The sequence below is a fragment of the Saccopteryx leptura genome, chromosome 2 (genome assembly GCF_036850995.1).
Source record: "Saccopteryx leptura isolate mSacLep1 chromosome 2, mSacLep1_pri_phased_curated, whole genome shotgun sequence".
Taxonomy (NCBI): Eukaryota; Metazoa; Chordata; class Mammalia; order Chiroptera; family Emballonuridae; genus Saccopteryx; species Saccopteryx leptura.
The window spans coordinates 272,046,343-272,064,833 of record NC_089504.1 but is presented as its reverse complement, the minus strand read 5'-3'; the positions used below and the strand labels follow the sequence as shown (position 1 = coordinate 272,064,833).

The window sequence follows — 18,491 nt, the reverse complement described above, 5'->3', positions numbered from 1 at the left end:
CAACAAAATATCAGTTCTCTTTTTCTAATGAAATGCTTTATGAACAAGGTCCTCGTCTCCAATACTGTAGTTACTCTCTAAACTAGTCATGAATCCTAAAAACTAATCATCCAAAATTTTATTTCATTTTATTTAACCTTCTAACTTTCGCATTCAATTTTATCTAAAACCTCATAAACTTCTGAGTTCACATTTTATAGATAAAATGATCTTCATGAGTTTTTCTAGGTTTTTCCATCTCGCTGACTGGGAGTTCATCAGTTGTGGGAATCATATTTTAAGTCTTTGATTTTCCCAGTCCAGAGCATAAACTGGATATCATATTGCCATAAATACTCCTGAATAAACACTGAGTGAGAGAAAGGCAATTCCCACACCGAGTAAGCCATTTTCTTTTTCTGAAAGACACCGTGATAAATGCTCACAGAATAGCCCCGATCATAAATACCTGCAGGTACTGCTTTTTTGCATCACTTCCGCCCTGTGATAGCCAGATAGCTTGCAGAATCCATCATTGCTGTACACGATAGGCCAGTCCACTATCTGGGCATTCCCCAACACAAAATTAGTATCTGTAAAAAAAGAAGAAGAAGAAACAGCCACATAAAGTAAGAGGTTGTTAGCTGAGACCCAATGAAAACATAATGTCAACCAAACCAGTTAATTTTGTTTCTCTCCATCACAGTACCCTGAGCATAATGGCCTTTCAAGAAAAAAAAATGGTGCTCTGGCTTGAATAATTTGACTGCAAATGCTAAGGTGACTATATGCCAAGAAGAAGTTAGCAAAGGAAACATGCTTAACCAACCAATAAACAAATCCTGCAGAAATCCAGTGATTCCCATGAGACATTTTCTAGTCTGAATTTTTTATCTTAATGAAAGTATTCTGGTAATATGAAACAGGAAAGAACCCAAGGTCTTCTGGGCTCCGTCCAGCACCTTAGGCTTGTCAATCTTCTGACCAGAAACTACAAATCGACCTTGATGGCCCTGATTAACATTTGCCCATCCTGGGAGGGAAAGGCCTTCCTAGAGAGACATTGCTTTTAGGAATGTACACACCATAGTGGGCCTCCCTCTTGGTGAGGAAGAGACTAGTCCCTCCTAATACTAGAGCACTGATGGAGATGCTCACAATGACAAAATCTGTCTGCTGAGTTTGAGATTTTATAGCCACAGAAGCCACATTTCAGAGTTCTTTCAGAGAACACCAGCCCATCATTCACTTCTGTTGCAGGATTAAGTATGCCAGATATGTTTGACTGCATGGTGCATTTTTCCCAATTCCCACATTTTTGAAGATCAAGTCTTCCATATTTTTTGTGCTCAGGAAATAAACTGTCCCTCTTTCCTTTTCAAGACTTTAAGCAACATCCAAAATTTAAATACAACCATTATTTTAACTTGGCTCTCTCTTCTGCTCAAAATAGTGAACCATTCCAAAAGAGGAAGGATGGATGGATGGATGGAAAGAAGGAAGGAAGGAAGGAAGGAAGGAAGGAAGGAAGGAAGGAAGGAAGGAAGGAAGGAAGGAAGGAAGGAAGGAAAAAAGGAAGGAAGGAAATAAAGAAAAAAGGAAGGAAGGAGGGAAAGAAGACACGACATACCTTTTTTTCCTGTAAACTGTGCAGGATTTTTTTTATTTATTTAGTTATGTATATTACTACAGTGAAATAATTATGACATATAATGAACTCATTTAATTGAGTGGTTAATTTTGTTCTGGTGTAGCATTTACAATTTTTTCACAATAGGTAACCACCGCTTCCTATCTAGTGAGGTGGAGTGGAGGAGGGAGAGGAAGGAAGAATACAGTAATCTATTCTTGAGAATGCCTTGATCTAAAAGGGAACATAAAACACAAATTTCATGAAGTTAATCTGTAAACACAATTTTTTAAACGTTTTTAGTGAAAATCTATAACCAGTCCTTCCCTCCATCTCTTCCACATAGTCATAAACACAAGCATACCTTGGAGATATTACCAGTTCCAGACCACTACAATAAATGACTGTTGCAATAAGCAAGTCACAAATTATTTTGCTTCCCACTGTATATAAAAATTATGTTTACACTATAATCTATTAAGTATAGAATAGCATTATGTCTAAAAATAACAATGCACATACCTTAATTAAAAGGGATTTTATTTCTAAAATTGGCTACCATCATCTGAGCCTTCAGGAAGTCAGGATCTTTTTGCTGGTGGAGGTTCTTGGCTCAGTGTTGATGACTGCTGACTTATTCAGGTGGGTGGCTCTGGCAATTTTTTAAAATACAGCAACAGTGAAGTAGTTTACTGCATTGACTGACTCTTCATGAATAATTTCTGCGTAGTATATAATGCTGTTTGATAACATTATACTCACAGTTAAACTTTCAAACTTGGAGTCAATCCTCTCAAACACTACCACTACTTTATCAACTACATTTATGAACTACGCTAAACCCTTTGTTGTCGTTTCAACAATCCTCACAGCATCTTCATCAGGAGTAGATTCCATCTCAAGAAACCACTTTCCTTGCTCCTCCATAAGAAACAACTCCTCATCTGTTCAAATTTCATCATAAGATTTCAGTAATTCAGTCACATCTTCAGGCTCCACTTCTAAGTCTAGTTCTCTTGCTCTTTCCACCACATCTGTAGTTACTTCTTCCACTGATGTCTTGAACCCTTCAAAGTCATTCATGAGGGCTGGAATCAACTTCTTCCAAAATCCTGTTAATATTGATATTTTGATCTCTTCCCATGAATCATGAATGTTTTCAATGGCATCTAGAATGATGAGTCCTTTCCAGAAAGTTTTCAATTTATTTTGTTCATAGAAATTACTATCCATGGCAGGTAAAGCCTTACAAATGTATTTTTTAAATAATAATAAGACTTGAAAGTCAAAATTACTCCTTGATCCATGGGTTTCAGAATGGCTGCTGTGTTGGCAGGCATGAAAACATGTTCTTGGGTGACCAGGTATATTGTCAATGAGCAGTAATATTTTAAAAGGGATCTTTTTTTCTGAGTAGTAAATTTCAACAGTGGGCTTAAAATATTCTGTATACCATGTTATGAACAGATGTCTTGTCATCTAGGCTCTGTTGTATAGAGCACAGGAAGAAAATTTTCAAAATGGTAAAGAACATTGGTTTCAACTTAAGTCACCACTTGCATTAGCCCCCGACAAGAGAGTCAGCCTGTCCTTTGAAACCAGCCACTGACTTCTCCTCTCTAGCTATGATAAAATTCTTGATGGTGTCTTCTTCCAATAGACAGCTGTTTTGTCTACATGGGAGATCTGTTGTTTTCTGTAATCATCTTCATTAATTACCTTAGTAGGATCTTCTGGATAACTTGCTGTGGTTTTGACATCAGCACCTGCTGCTTCACCTTGCACTTTTACGTAATGAAAATGGGTTCTTTCTTAAACCTCATGTACCAACCTCTGGTGGCTTCAAACTTTTCTCTTGCAGCTCCCTCAACTCTCAGTCTTCATAGAATTGAAGAGAATTAAGGCCTCAATCTGGATTAGCATTTCGCTGGAGGGAATGTTGTGGCTAGTTCAATCTTCTACCCGGACCACTAAAACTTCTTCCATATCAGTAATGAGGCTGTTTCACTTTCTTATCATTCATGTGTTCACTGGAGTAGCACTTTTAATTTCCTCCAAGAACTCTTCCTTTGCATTCATAACTTGGCCTCTTTGGTGCAAGAGGCCCTGCTCTCCGCCTGTCTTGGCTTTCAATATGCCTTAATCACTGAGTATAATCATTTCTACCTTTTGATTTAAAGTGAGGGACATGTAACTCTTCCTTTCACTTAAACAATTAAAGGACATTGTAATGCTATACATTGAGCTGATTTCAGTATTATGTCTCAGGGAATGAGGAGGTCTGAGGAGAGGGAGAGAGACAGGGAATGGCTGGTCACAGAGCAGTCAAGGCACACACAATACTTTTTTGCCGTACTGGCAAAACATCCCAAACAATTACCATAGCAACATTAAAGATCCAAATATAACAGTAATAAAAATATCTTAAATATTGTGAGAATTGCCAAAATGTGACACAGAGACACAAAGTGAGCAATGTTGCTGAAAAGAATGGCATCACAGAATTGCTTAGTATAGGGTTGCCACAAACCTTCAATTCATAAAAAAATATATGTTTTTAAATGCAATATTTGTGAAGTGCAGTGTAACAAGTTATGCCTGCACATTCTGAGTGCCCACTAGGTACCAAGCACAATGAAAGACCCTGGTAATATCTACCTCAAAAAGACATGGTCCATGTACTCCAAGAACTTATCAGAACAAATAGACATCTGCACAACTAACCAAAGAAACAGGTAAGAAAGCAATTCTGTTTGAGGGAAGTCAAGGACTGTTATTCAGAGGGGCACATTTGAACTTGCTCTAGGCTGGCTAGAAGGCTAAGAGTCATGTAAATATTTTGAATGCCTACTATGTAACTACTACAGGTAATGCAAAAGCAATTTTGTAAAAATGAAAATATGATGCCTGCCTTTGGTGAACACAAGAGAATGTGGAAGAGAACATTCTGTACAAAAGATCTAGCATAAGCAAAGCTCTGGCAGCAAGACACGCATAACAGACTGGTGTAGACAGGCCAAGGGCAACCAGAGGGGAGATGAGCTTGAAGACCTTACTGGGAAGGGTTTTCAGGCTCAAGATCATTGACGCTGTTGTAGAGATGGAATAACCCTTCATGTGGGTTTTCTCTCTCTGAATAAATTCACATTTTTTCCCTTCTTTTTCCAAGTGAGAGGAGGGGAGATAGACAGACTACCACATGAGCCCCGACTGGGATCTAGCAGGCAACCCCCGTCTGTGCCGATGCTCTGCCCATCTGGGGCCACACTCACAACTGAGCTATTTTTACTGCCTGATGCAGAGGCTCCATTGGAGCCATCCTCAACACCCAGGACCAGTGTGCTCAAACCAATCAAGCCATGGCTGAGGGATGGAAAAAGAGAAAGAGAAAGAGAAAGAGAAAGAGAAAGAGAAAGAGAAAGAAAGAGGGGGAGGTGTGGAAAAGCAGATATTTGCTTCTCCTGTGTACCCTGACCAGGAATCAAGCCCAGGACATCCATATGCTGGGCCAACACTCTACCACTGAGCCAACTGGCTGGGGAAAATTCACATTTTTTGAACTTAACAACTAAGCCTTAAAGGAGGCTCAAAATTTACTAAGTTACCTAAGTGTATATAAAGTCTAGTCAATTTAACTATTTCTCTTGACTCTTGAAATTTTTTCATGTCTAATATCTCACTAAGATAATGTGCTAAGAGAGAAGAATAGCCAGTTATATGAACAATGGTTTGACTACATGTGTTTATCTTCTTTCCTATCCTAGGCCTCACCAAAATAAAAGTAAATAAATTAAAAAGAGAAAAATCCACAAAAAAAACAAAATAAAAAAATCAAAATGATAAAATTACTATAAAAGCAGAAAAATATAAGAAAGAAGAATTTTTTTAAATCTCTAATTTTTAAAAATACTCAGAGAGCAAGAAGACAACATGGGAACTAGGGAAAATGAGTCTAAATGCAGAAAGCAGTAAAAAGCTAATAGAAAGCATTCAATTCATGATGGTTCAGACAACAGAAGTTTCAGAAGAGAGTTATCCAGGGATAAACAACATGAAAATTCAACAAGGTATATAATGGGGGGGGGGCAGTAAAGGAAATTAGAAGCATATAAAAAAACTGCGCAAGAAAGAAAACCAAAATATACTATGTCACGTCATTGTCATAATAATATGAATATCTTATTAATTTCCAATTTTTAAAACCAACATATATAGTCAAGCATGGAATATTTAATTGTAAGTATCTGAATATAACCTCATCAATTTTGACCCTGTAAAAATACAAATGATAAGCTTAGAGAAATAAAAAAGAACAAACATGAGAGGTTGTGTAGAACTGTTATAATTTAAAAAAAAGGCATTAATATTTTACTTAAAATTACAATATTGATCAATAAGGGAGCAATATAATCTTAGGAGGTAAAAAGTAAATAAAGTGAAACAAAAACTCAGCTAAATTAACACAAGCCATGAGATATCTAAAGAGAATAAATCTAGAAATAGTTCTGATGCATGTCATTTAGAGCCATGGAAGAAACTATAATATTTTGATAAAAAATAAGTATAGTCTTAATTTTTAATGAACTTAATCAGAAAAGATTAAATTATTGATTCAATTTTTCATTTTCTAAAACAAAATGAGAACAGGACATATCTCAACCTCTGAATATCACTGCAATTTCTCATAAAAGTATTCTGGCCATCCTTCAAAGGCATTCATCATCCTTCAAGCATTCTCACTGTCCCTAGGGGTGCATACTCACCTACAGCCCTATTGGGAAACACCAAGTTAAGTCCACTAGCATCTCCCTTGACTTTAGAAAGGAAACAAAAAGTAGGAAATGCCATAGGAATAGAATCATCAGCTTACTGACCATCCACCCAGAGGATTTTTCATCATAGAATTTAAAATTTTGCCCTAACCAAATAGCTCAGTTGGTTAGAGCACTGTCTCTATATGCAAAGGTTGCTGGTTAGATCCCCGGTCAGGGCACATGCAGGAATAGACTGATGTCTCTCTCTCTCTCTCTCTCTCTCTCTCTCTCTCTCTCTCCTCTCTAAAATCAATAAACAAATTTAAAAATTAAAAAAAAAAATAAAGAATTTAAAATTCCTCTGCTACAAACCCAAGAAAGAAATGAGAGCCTGCAGAAAGCAAGAGTCCCACAGTGTGACAGAAGACCTAGGCATTCCCTTGTTATCCAAGGACTTGAGTGAACGAAGGAAGAATTCTAGTCCCATCAGAAAGCCACCTACCTTCAACAGGAAAGAAATTCTTCCTCCCTCCCTCTAGCACACACACGTGAACCCTGCTCTGCTTGGCTGGAAAGGGGGCATGTTCTTCATTATCTTCAAATTCTAAAGTACAAATAATTGACCCCAGAGTTACCTTCCAGAACAAAAACACAATCTGTTACGAGATCAGGGCTACCCATACAAATACCATAACATCACATCTACTGTAGGAGCTAAGTGGTTCCATGTAAGCTGTAGTCCACGTTCTAACGAGAATGGGTAGCATTTACTGATATTTACTCTGTGCTAAGGACTTGATTACATATGAAGACTCTTTTACAAGGTGGTATTACTTTATTGAATGAAGTGTCATGGATCTAATTTTACTCATGAAGAAACTGAGCTTCCGAGGACACAGTTTTAACAGATTAGAGCTGGGATTGAACCTGAATCGATCTGGCTTCCAGATCCATGCTTTTAATCATTATATTACATGGTCTCCTTATTCCATTTCAAATACTAAAATCAGGCTATTTCTGTGAGAATCATTGCGAGACCTACTATTTATGTGCTTTCTTATAAAAATACTAAGTTGATGAGTCAACATTACCATCATTTGTCATCATATATTATGATTTGACCCTGTGATACATGATGACTCCTCATGAAACAATGATTCCTCCTCTAAATGCTTGGGCTCTCCAGTCAGCCTTTGCAATGCTTTGTCTCTTCCCTCACAAACTATTGTCTCTTATTTCTTAAAATTTAGCGTGCTAACATGTTTCTGTACCAGTCCTGCCTCCACACAGTGACAGGAGAGGAGGAGAAGAGGGGAGAATTTGTGCCTGGATCCCATGTGAGACTCAGGGCTGGAAGACATCACCACCCTGGTGACCCAAAGGTGCTGCACAGCAAACCAGGCTGTGTTAGCATCCCTGAGCCCCCCTCAGCTTCCCTGGGGCTGCGAAGAATCCAGAAGCTCTCAACTGCCCTGCTGCTGCTGCTGCTGCTCCTGCTGAAGTTGCACGAGCAGGTGGTTATCACAGTGGAGTAAAGTGACCAAACGCCATGGTTGACCAAACTTGCCCAAGCCAAAGATCAAGTTAAGGGTTCTGGCAAATATCAGAGTGCTGCAAGGCTGGTGAGAGCCTAGGCTACCAAGTTACAGAGAGAGAAGGAGAGGGAGAAAGAGAGAGAGAGAAGGAGATGGACTGAGGCAGGGCACCAAGTTTTTTTCAGTGTAGAGAATGAAACATAGGTTCACCAGCTGCACACTTAAGCCCCAAAGATCAGTTGGTCATTCAGTGACCAGCACACTAGGGCTATTGCTAGAGACCCAAGAAACTAAAGGAGAGAAATAAGGCCTTGTATCTGGGGACCTGAGGACCCAGAGGCTATGCAAGTGCTTGCCTGAACCCCATACACCATCTGAGAAAGAAGCGGAGGGATGGGTTGAACTGGCATCTGAACCCAAGAGAGACCCAAGAAGACTACTTCAATTGGAAGAGCTCAAGACACCACTAACTAGGAGGTTCAGTCTCCCGTAACTAGTCTCCCCTTGCTTTTCAGTGAGATGAAAACTGTCAAGGGAGAGAAGATCTGTTAAATAAAATAAAATGGACCTCTTAGGTGGATCCGAGTCAATCTGCTACCATGCCTCTAGAGGTATGTCAGCCATAACACCAAAAAGGTTCAGAAAGTGGTAATCTTTCTAAAATGTGCCTAAATTCTGGTACAAGGACACCATGACAGTACCTGTGCTAGTCAAGGCTCTTGACTAAGTTCTTGCAAGTCCAAGTGGTTGGCTATATTCCCGCTGGTTCAGATGCCAAATAAGAAGGCTTTTGTGAAGTGGAACAGACTTTCTAGCAAAATGGAGCAACGTGCATTCCACATCCCAACATAAAAGATTTGGGGATAATTTCCTGTTTCCAAACTCAATAAATGAAAACTTATTTTGAAGCCAAGCAAAACTTAGTTAAGAAAGTAACCCACTGCATGAACAAAACATCAACAACAACAACAAAATAATCTCCCAAGTCTGCATCAATATTGGCCTCATCTAGATACAAGATATCATTAGGGTATTTACTATGCCATTTAATATGCCATTCTTCACTGGTGGAGAGAACATCGTCTTTGTCACCATCATCATCATCATCATCATCATCATCAAGACAACACGTATTCATAGTCACTGGATCATTACCCCATGAGATGGACAGGCACTAGTATTAACCCACTTTTATAGATATTGAAAGAGGGCTTAGCAAAATGAAGGAAATCTTCTTAGACCATGAGATTAATAAAGCTGGGACAGTCTAACACTATATATTCTGTCTCTAGAGAAACATAACTAATAAGAGTTATAGATTAGATATAAAGAGATTTATTGTGAGGAATTGGACCCTGTCATTACGAATGCTGACAAGTCCCCAAACTTCAGTTGGCAGTCTGGAGACCCATGAGGCCCAATGGTGTAGTTCTAGTCTGAGTCTGAAGGGCTGAGAGCCAGGAGAGCTGATGGTTCTAGTTCCAGTCTGAAGACGGGCAAAATCGAGATTAGGAAGAGCCATTGTTTCACTTTAAACACAAAGGCAGGGGAAAAAAACTAATGTCTCAACTCAAAAGCAGTCAGGCAGGAGAAATTCCCTCTTATTCAGAGAAAACCAGCCCTTTGTTCTATTCAGGCCTTCAACTAACTGATTGAATGAGATGCACCCACATTAAGGAGGGCAACCTGCTTCGCTCATTCTACCAATTTAAATGTCAAACACATCCGAAACATGCTTACAGAAACACACAGAGTGCCATCTGACCAAATATCTGGACATTCGATACCCAGTCAAGTTGATACATAAAATTACCATTACAAACACCAAAGCCGATGCTCCCAACCATATAATATTCGGCACCATAATCTTTAATGAAATCAGTACAGCCACCATTCACAAATTTTGCAACTAACTCCCTCCAAGTCCTTAATAGCACTTCAGGACTCTAGGTTTGACAGAATAGAGTACCTCTCTACAGCTCTATTTCAATAAAGAGTTTTTATGAGGCCAACACTCACCTTTCCACACCTGAAGTTTCCACTTAGAGGAAGCAGTGTCTCCCTCTCCCCAGAAAGAAGTGCTCTAATGAATACTTTTGACCCCTTTTGCCATCTGCGTCACTTGTACTTCTCTAAGTAGACTGATCAGCTAGCAGTAAGTATCCCAAGAGCAAGAGAAATGTACTCTGCATGTCTTGGCTTAGCAGATGTGTCTGTGCCCCAATGTGGTGGGGGAAGAGGGCTGAACTACTTGTCCCCTTGTGACACTCAGAACCCACTGGTGACAGCCCGCCAGTCCTGTGCTCTGTCAGCACCAGCTGCTTGGCCTAGGAGTAGGTCAGGAGTCATGATCCAAAAGCCAACGTCCAGACTTAAGGAGGGAAGCAGATGGCATTTCCATGCTTTCCAATCCAGTTTAACAGTAAGAAGGCTGATTCTGTATTCTGACCCTCACTGGACTCTTTCAGACAGTCTTCAACTGAGTAAAAACCTGGGGAATGAGAGTCAGATAAACTCTTACACATTAACAAAGATCAAATCTCCAAGGTCCCTAAGGGTATTGAGATGTCATCCAGCTTCCTGCCTCCTGGCACTGCTAAAACATAGGTGAGAATCTTCACAAAACACCCACAGAGGAAGAGTCACTACAGTCCCTTTCAGAACACTGCTGGTGCTTTAAGTCCTTTCACCTTCTTTCTCTTTAATTCATACATATATATAAAATACATATATAATACACATATTATATATATGTATGTATGTGTTATATATATGTATTATTTTTTACCAGAGTTCAGCCCCTTACACCCTTACCCATCTCGGCCCTGATCACTACTATAGCTAGGACTGTCAAAGTATCATTATAAACAGTTAAGTGTTTATAAACATGATAAACACTAGTAGCTCCCCTATCTGCCCCCAAAAAAATAACTGTGCCTCTTTGCATTCATGACTTTGTTTAGTCCTCCCCCTTGAATCTGAGCGGGCCTGCAATTTGCTTCAACCAATAAATCTCAATAGAAGGATGCCGTGTCAATCCCAGGCCTAGCCATTAAGGTCTAGCAGCTTCTGCTTCTGCTCCTGAGAGCCCTGAGCTGCCATGTGAGAAGTCCAGCCATACTACTAAGGAGGCCCTATGGACACTCCACAGCAGAGGCTAGCTAATAAGAGAGAGGCCCTGAGATTACATGGAGCAGCTCTGAGAAACCTAGTCAACAATGAAAACCAGTGGAGGAATGTGGAGTAAGACACCCCATTGATTCACCTTTCCTCTTCCCTTTTCCCAGAAATTCTTACAGCTCCCAGAGCAGCATCTGAGAGAACAATGGGGACAACAAGTTGGGTTCTAGTGGCATGGTGCCCCTAATGAGCTGTGTGGGTAAGTTCCTTCAGCTCTGTGGGTCTCACAAGGGGCCAACAAGGAGATCTCCATGCTTCTGGCTGCAATAAAAGCTGACTTTCTAAGTAGCTGAATTTTTAACAACAAATCGGACGTGTCTCTGCAGTTGGCAACCCGCCTACCCATGTGGAGTAATCAACCAGTCATTCTTTGAAATATCATTCCTTTAATTGCTGGATCCTTTAGAGCCTGGGTCACTTTGAAAATAACAAAACTAAGAAGCACAAATTGGTAGTTACAAAACAGTCATGGGGAAGAAAGTACAGCATAGGAAATATAGTCAGTAACACTGCAATAACTATGTATGGTGCGAGTTGGCGTACTGGAAATACCAAGGGGGATGCTATGTAAGGCATATGATTGTTACACTCAAAACCAATACTAAATAAAATTAGAACAAATAAATAAAACAGCAGGAACACCTTCTAAATTTAACTAAGTAGGAAGTGACACTCACATTTCAGGTGAACCATGTCGCATTGGGCTTTTGTTTAATAGAATTGTTCGGGTTTAGAGATGTGATGCGGGCCTGACCTGTGGTGGCGCAGTGGATAAAGTGTTGACCTGGGAATGCTGAGGTCACTGGTTCAAAACCCTGGGCTTGCCTGGTTAAGGTACATATAGGAGTTGATGCTTTCTGCTCCTCTCCTTTCTCTCTCTCTCTCTTTCTCTCTCTCTCTCTCTCTCTGTGTCTCTCTTCTCTCTCTAAAAAAACTGAATAACATTTAAAAAAATACACTAGAGAAATGATGTGATGTGCAATATAAAATAAAAATGTACCATTGGCCTGACCTATGGTGGCGCAGTGGATAAAGCATCGACCTGGAAATGCTGAGGTCGCTGGTTCGAAACCCTGGGCTTGCCTGGTCAAGGCACATATGGGAGTTGATGCTTCCAGCTCCTCCCCCCTTCTCTCCTCTCTCTCTCCCTCTCTCTCTCTTCTCTAAAAATGAATAAAATAAAATAAAATATAAAAAAAAATGTACCATAACATCAAAGGATTCTACAGTAGAAATAAATTACCTGTTGGTGTGTCTCTTTGTATGCACAAGAAATATCTAACTGTCTTTGGAACCAGCAAAACCCAGGTAACACATGGGATCGATACACGCACAGTTTTTGCAGGTAAATTGTTAACTGCCAATCAGCCAGTGGTCCATTGTGAAGCACCAAGTCCCTCCCACATTGCTCAGTAAGGTACCTGGGTTCTACCTGGCTGCCCCTGCCATGATTTATTCATTGGCTCTCATCAGAAAGTTCCCTCTTTGATGCAAATTAGCCAGATGTTACTGCCTCCCTCTGATGTGTTTTTGCCCCCTGAGGGTCTTTCGATGAAGGAATGCATGCAATTAAATGGAAGGTTTCCTAAATTCAACCTTCCTCAGCCTACACACAGTTTTCTTCTTATAGAATAAAACAAACATTTCTTTAAAAATTGGACATGTTTAGTCTCCCCTCTCCCACCATATAAAATTTCTTCAGCTGATAGGGCATGAGCCAAGCTGCACTGCAGTCATCAGGCATGTCAAAATCATCCCAAACCTACCATTTGGCCATAAAACAGAACACACAGGTATTCTAAAAAGAAATTATTAGAAAATTGCTCTTCATCATAATTAAGAGCAATAACAAAGGAGAAACTAACTAAAGCAATGACTTAGAAAAGTGACTCAGTTTGGGCAATTACACAGATAAAAGCTACATTCAGCAAGCAGTTCACACAGATTTATCATTCCTTGCCAACACTGGATATTTAGAGGGCTACGGTAAAAATTTCACAAAAACTCCTAATAAGAATCTAAGCGATTTTACTTCGAAAAGAACATGTCTTCATGACACAGCAATGTTATAGATTATTAAGGGCATCAGTGTTTTACGTAAAGCAAGTCGGAGTAAAAATATATTTCCTTTCAGTTTAAAACAATAGAAAATTAGTGATTAGGATAAATGATCAAGAGGTTTTTTTTGTCTCCAAGCACTACACAAAGACCAAGAAACAATAGTTTGATTTTCCTGAATCTAAATAAAATCTAGACCAGAAATTGATTTTTTTAAAACAAAAAGGACAGATCAAGACTTGGTAATATGGCAGAGAAAGCAGAAGACAGGATGAAAAATAAGAAGCTTAGTCAGTATGATCCACCTAAATAAAACACCTAAAATTTTAATAACACTAAGTCGATTTGTGGCTCTACTATATATTTTCAACAGTAAAATTCCATGAAAATCATTCTTCGAAATTGTCAAGGGCCCAATCTTTGCACAATACAAACTGGACCCCCTAGAGATTCAATAGTTATTTTCTCTGTCTCTGATTTTAATATCCTACAGAAATACATTTTTGATTAAGTCAGTAAATTACAATGGGGAGAGAGATTTCAATTGCAAACGCAAACTCAAACACTGCATTTATTGGGTGGTTATCCCTAAGTACTTGGTTTCCAAAGCACGACCTCCATTTTCATTCAGCATTAAATTAAAGGATTTTAAAACAATAAAAGCAGATGAATTTGTTTCACAAGCAGTATGGAGGAAAATGAGAATATATTTGAAATTGAGTTAGAAATGCAGAGATCTTTACTAGTCAATGATATGTTACTTAATAAATAAGAAGCCAGTGATAAGTTGAAATACTGCTGAGAAATATTTGTTTGTGTGAACACTTGCTAAAAAGTGATACAATAAATTCATCAGCCATTATTCTCATTTTTACAGTTATAATAGTTCCTTAATGCATATCTGTACATATAATAGGCACTTTGAAAAAAACTCCTAAAACCATTATTGAATAGTACCAAAATAATCATTCCCAGAACTCAAAAAAGAAGGAAAGAAAGGTGACTCAAAGTAAGCAATATAAAAATATTAAATGGTACTAGAAAATGATTTTTTTAGTTAAGTTTACATTTGCCTGCTCTGTTATTTTAAAACTTTCACAGTAAAAATGGCACAGTATAGATGCACCAGGGCAGAAGGAAGGGAATCTCAGAGCCGTTCAGTTTAATACAACAAATATTTGAGTATCTACTTTGTCTCAGGCATAGCAGGAATGCAGGCGACACATTTGTCCATTTGTTTTTTGTTTTTCATTGCTTTTAGAGAGAGAGAAAGGGGGGGAGAAAGAGAGATTCATTTGTTGATTCTTGTATGTGCCCTGACCGGGGATCAAACCTGCAACCTTATGATGCTCTAACCAATGGAGCTAACTGGCCAGGGCACATTTATCCATTTGAAAGCTATGTCCAGCTACCTCATCTAGCTTTATCGGTCCTACTCTACATAACATATAATGCTGTATCCCACTTCCCAACCCAGACCTCAGTTATAGTAGACCAGACCAGGAGTAGACACCTGACCAAACAACCCATAGTCAGAGCTGGGCCAATTAGATTCTCTCTCCAGAACAAAAACTAAGACACAAAGGCTGAGAGATCTGTAGTGGTGACCGCATACATTCTGGTAGGTAAATGGGGAAAAGTAGTCTTGAGAGAGAAATGGGGACGAGTGCACAGAAAAGCAGCTGTTAAGGCATGGGAGGGAAGAAATGGACAGAGACAGACCAACGCCAGAGGCAGAACTGGTTAGATGGAGGCAGAGACTACAGACAAAGACAGACATCAAAGAGGGACAGATGGAGAGAGATGGTAGACAGTGACAAAGACAGATAGATAGCAAACAGACAGACAGGGTATAGACAAAAGGCAGACAGAAACAGAGAGAGATGATAGAGACGATCAATGACAGGAAGCAACAGGCAGAAACAGGCAGGCAGACAGATGGGGAAAGGAGAGGAGAGAAGGAAGGAATGGAGGGACATGGAGCCTGGGGAGAGGGGACAGCCCAACAGAGAGGACAAGTACTAGGGTATGTGTCAGAGCTGAAGAATGGACACGGACACCCAGGAGCAAGCCAGAAAGAAAGGTCTAAGGGACAGTCGAACCTAGAGAGTGAGTGAGAGACCCAGAGAGCACAAGACCGCTGGAAGAGAGTACAGAAGAGAGTAAGGAGAGAGACTGAGACCAACAGCCAGAGGGAGAAAGAGAGGAAAACCAGAAAAGTCAAAGAGAAGGCATTACTAGAGACAAGTGAGAGGTAGGATTGGCAAGTAGAGGGAGGGAATAATAAAATTAATTCACACATGTGGACCCACCAAATGGCCTGGCCAGGGCACAACTCTAAACCTAGTTAGCCTGCACAGGAAAGGTTTCATTGTCAAGGAAACATACCACCAATCACAGTCCTCCAACTCAGCGTTAGCTAGCTTACCTTCCCCAAGAAAACAGGACCTGCTCGCCAATCACCCCCTTTGCTGGGTTGCTGCTTTGAATGTTCCATAAAACTCACTCTTGCCCAAAATCCTTTGGGAAGGGTGCTTCATTGTCCTCACCCAGTCCACAGCCTGTTTTCTCTTAAATAAATGTTATCAAACTTGTACCAAATAGTTTCACTGCTGTCATTCAACAAGAATAACAAAGAAAAGCAGCACACTCAATGAAGTCAGCCAGAGCACAATTCCAGGATGCCCCAGGTAGGTGAGAAAAGTATGAAGTGGCATTTCATCCAATTGAAGAAGAATGACTAGAATTTAGCACCTTCTCTGTCTTGTATCAGCTGTCATTTCAAAACAGTGGACTGAGCACACATTTGTATTTCCTCATTCTTGAATGATGGGTGAAAAATTAAGTGGAATATACCCACAACAACAACAAAGAGAAGGGAGTCACCAGCAGGCGCGAGCTCCAATTCCGGAAAACGAAAAGCAGACAGAATGTGATGGCCAGCACAGGAAGCCACTATTTAAAACTTCCAGGGGGGTGGGGAGGACATGGGTAACAGACCTGGTAGGTCTCTGGAAAGACTTAGGACGTTGACATGCCAGCTAGCACTTGAAGTAGGAATGAGATCTGAGCAAAGAGTGGGAAACTAATTGAAACTCTGCAGAAGAAAAATCCACACACTCTGACACACACCCTCCTCCGTCCACACACCCTGGCAGCCAAACCTCGGCTTTTCTTGAAAGCAGTTGTCTCCACTCTACAATATCCATCAGAATTGCCTGGAGGGCTAATAAAACAAAGATCACTGGGCCCCATCCTCAGGGTTTGAGTCATTAGGTATGAGATAGGACCCCAAGAATTTGCATTCCTAACAAGTTCCTAGAGATTTTATTACTAAAAATGAAACAAAGGCAATTTACGTGATCTCTTTAAACCTCACTTTCTACACTTGTAAAATAAGAACAAAAATGCCCACAGAGTAGGGTCATAGTAAAGATTAAAGGGAATGACGCATGTAAAACCTCTGGCATACTGCCAAACATGCAGGTGAGAAAGCCTATTTAATTGTCCAAGGTCATGATTATAACTGATAACTATAATTAGTGCTTAGAACTAGTATTAGTTGTCTTCTACTGTCTCTGATAAAAATCCCAATTTAGTAGCAGAAAAACAGTGTAATCTAGGAGGCACAGGAAGAAGCATTTTGAGAGACAGCCACCCTAACCTCTGGGATGAGTCCTTCCCCAAATCTGAAGTGAATATTACCCCTGGAAATAGCAATGCTAGCAAAGGGAAGCAGGCCACCAGCCAAACAAGATCTCCTGCCACACTCAGAGCAGAGTCGCTTAGAAGGAAGGAGCTTTCGGGACTACAGTAGTGAGTCTTAGGGTCTGAGCTGCAGTGCCCCCACCCCACCCAAATGGCTGAGGGCGGGCGGCAGCAGAATGCAAAACGCGGTTCTGTTGGCAAGGATGGAAGCTAGCTGGGCACCACTGAGGCCCAAGTGTGAGCTTAGTCTTGCCTGGCTGGGGAGGAGGGGACGTGCAAAAGTGGTCAAGCCAAGCTGCGGACTGCCTGCAATCCAGCTTGCAGGGGAAGGGCAGGAGCCCCAGAAGGGGTGGAGACCCACCTTTAAGCAAGGGCACAGGAGCACAGCCTTGCCCCGCCCGTGGAACTGAGGATTGTGGCCTGACTTGGGAGCCAGCTTCTCCCACGGGAGTGAAGCCAAAAGCCCAGAACAGGCGGAGTCCCGCTAATGAGCATGGGCACACAGTCCTGACCGGCCTGTGGAGCCGAGGCTTGCAGCCATCCCACGAGCGGGCTCCTCTTGCAAGGAAAAGGCGAAAGCCCAGAACAAGGTGGAGACCCACAGCTGAGCAAAGGTGCTCACCCCTCCTCTCAAGGCCAAACATAACGCCACCTGTGGGGGCAGGGTGAAGGCCAAAGCCACGGAGGCTTGTACACCTGAGCACGTGATCACAGCCACTTCCGTGAAGGAGAGATGGAAACCACAGCAACAACCCCAGTGGGCAGGCACCAGCAATGCCCATACCAGAATGCCCTAGGCAGCCAAAGCAGAGGGGGTGGCAGACTTGCAGACAGACCACACCTAGAAAACACAGAGGCCACACTCAGTGGACTCCAGTGAGCAAAACCTTCTTTTACACAGAAAAAATGGGAAGGCAGAGAAATGCAACACAAATGAATCAAGAGAAATCCCCAGAAAAGGACATGAATGAGTCAGCTATAACCAAATTACCAGATTCAGAGTTTAAAATAACGATTGTTAGGATGCTCAAAGATATTAAAACAACAATAGATGGTCATTACGAACACCTAAATAAAGAGAGAGCAAATATAAAAAAAGGACATTGAAATAATAAAAAAGAATCAGTCAGAAATGACAAATACAATATCCGAAATGAAGATCACAATGGAAGGAATTAAAATCAGGATGGATGAAGCTGAGAATCTAGTCAGTGAGTTAGAGGACAAGATAAATAAAGGCACAGAAGCAGAGCAGAAAAAAGAAAAGAGCCTCAAAAAGTCTGAGGAAACTCTAAGAGAGCTCTGTGACAACATGAAGAGAAATAACATCCACATCATAGGAGTTCCTGAAGAAGAAGAGAAAGAACAAGGGATAGAGACTTTGTTCAAACATATCATAGCTGAAAACTTCTCCCAATTAAGGCAGGAAAACATCTCACAAGTTCAAGAAGCACAGAGAACTCCATTAGAGAAACCCAAAGAAATCTACACTAAGACACATCATAATTAAAATACCAAAGCTAAGTGATAAAGAGAAAATATTAAAAGCTGCTAGAGAAAAAAAGACTCTCACCTACAAAGGAGCCCCCATAAGGATGACTTCCGACTTCTCAACAGAAACACTTGAAGGGAATGGCCATTGTTCCC

General features: G+C 40.5%; 1 protein-coding gene across 2 annotated transcripts in view; it reads right to left on the bottom strand.

The window, feature by feature from the left end:
- KCNH1 (potassium voltage-gated channel subfamily H member 1) overlaps positions 1-18,491 on the bottom strand; it is a 334,319-nt gene that overhangs the window by 295,539 nt on the left and 20,289 nt on the right. For both annotated transcript variants that reach the window (XM_066366052.1, XM_066366053.1), the window contains exon 2: positions 449-572. In XM_066366052.1, the coding sequence (XP_066222149.1) occupies positions 449-572 (124 nt within the window). The remainder of the gene's footprint in view (positions 1-448; positions 573-18,491) is intronic.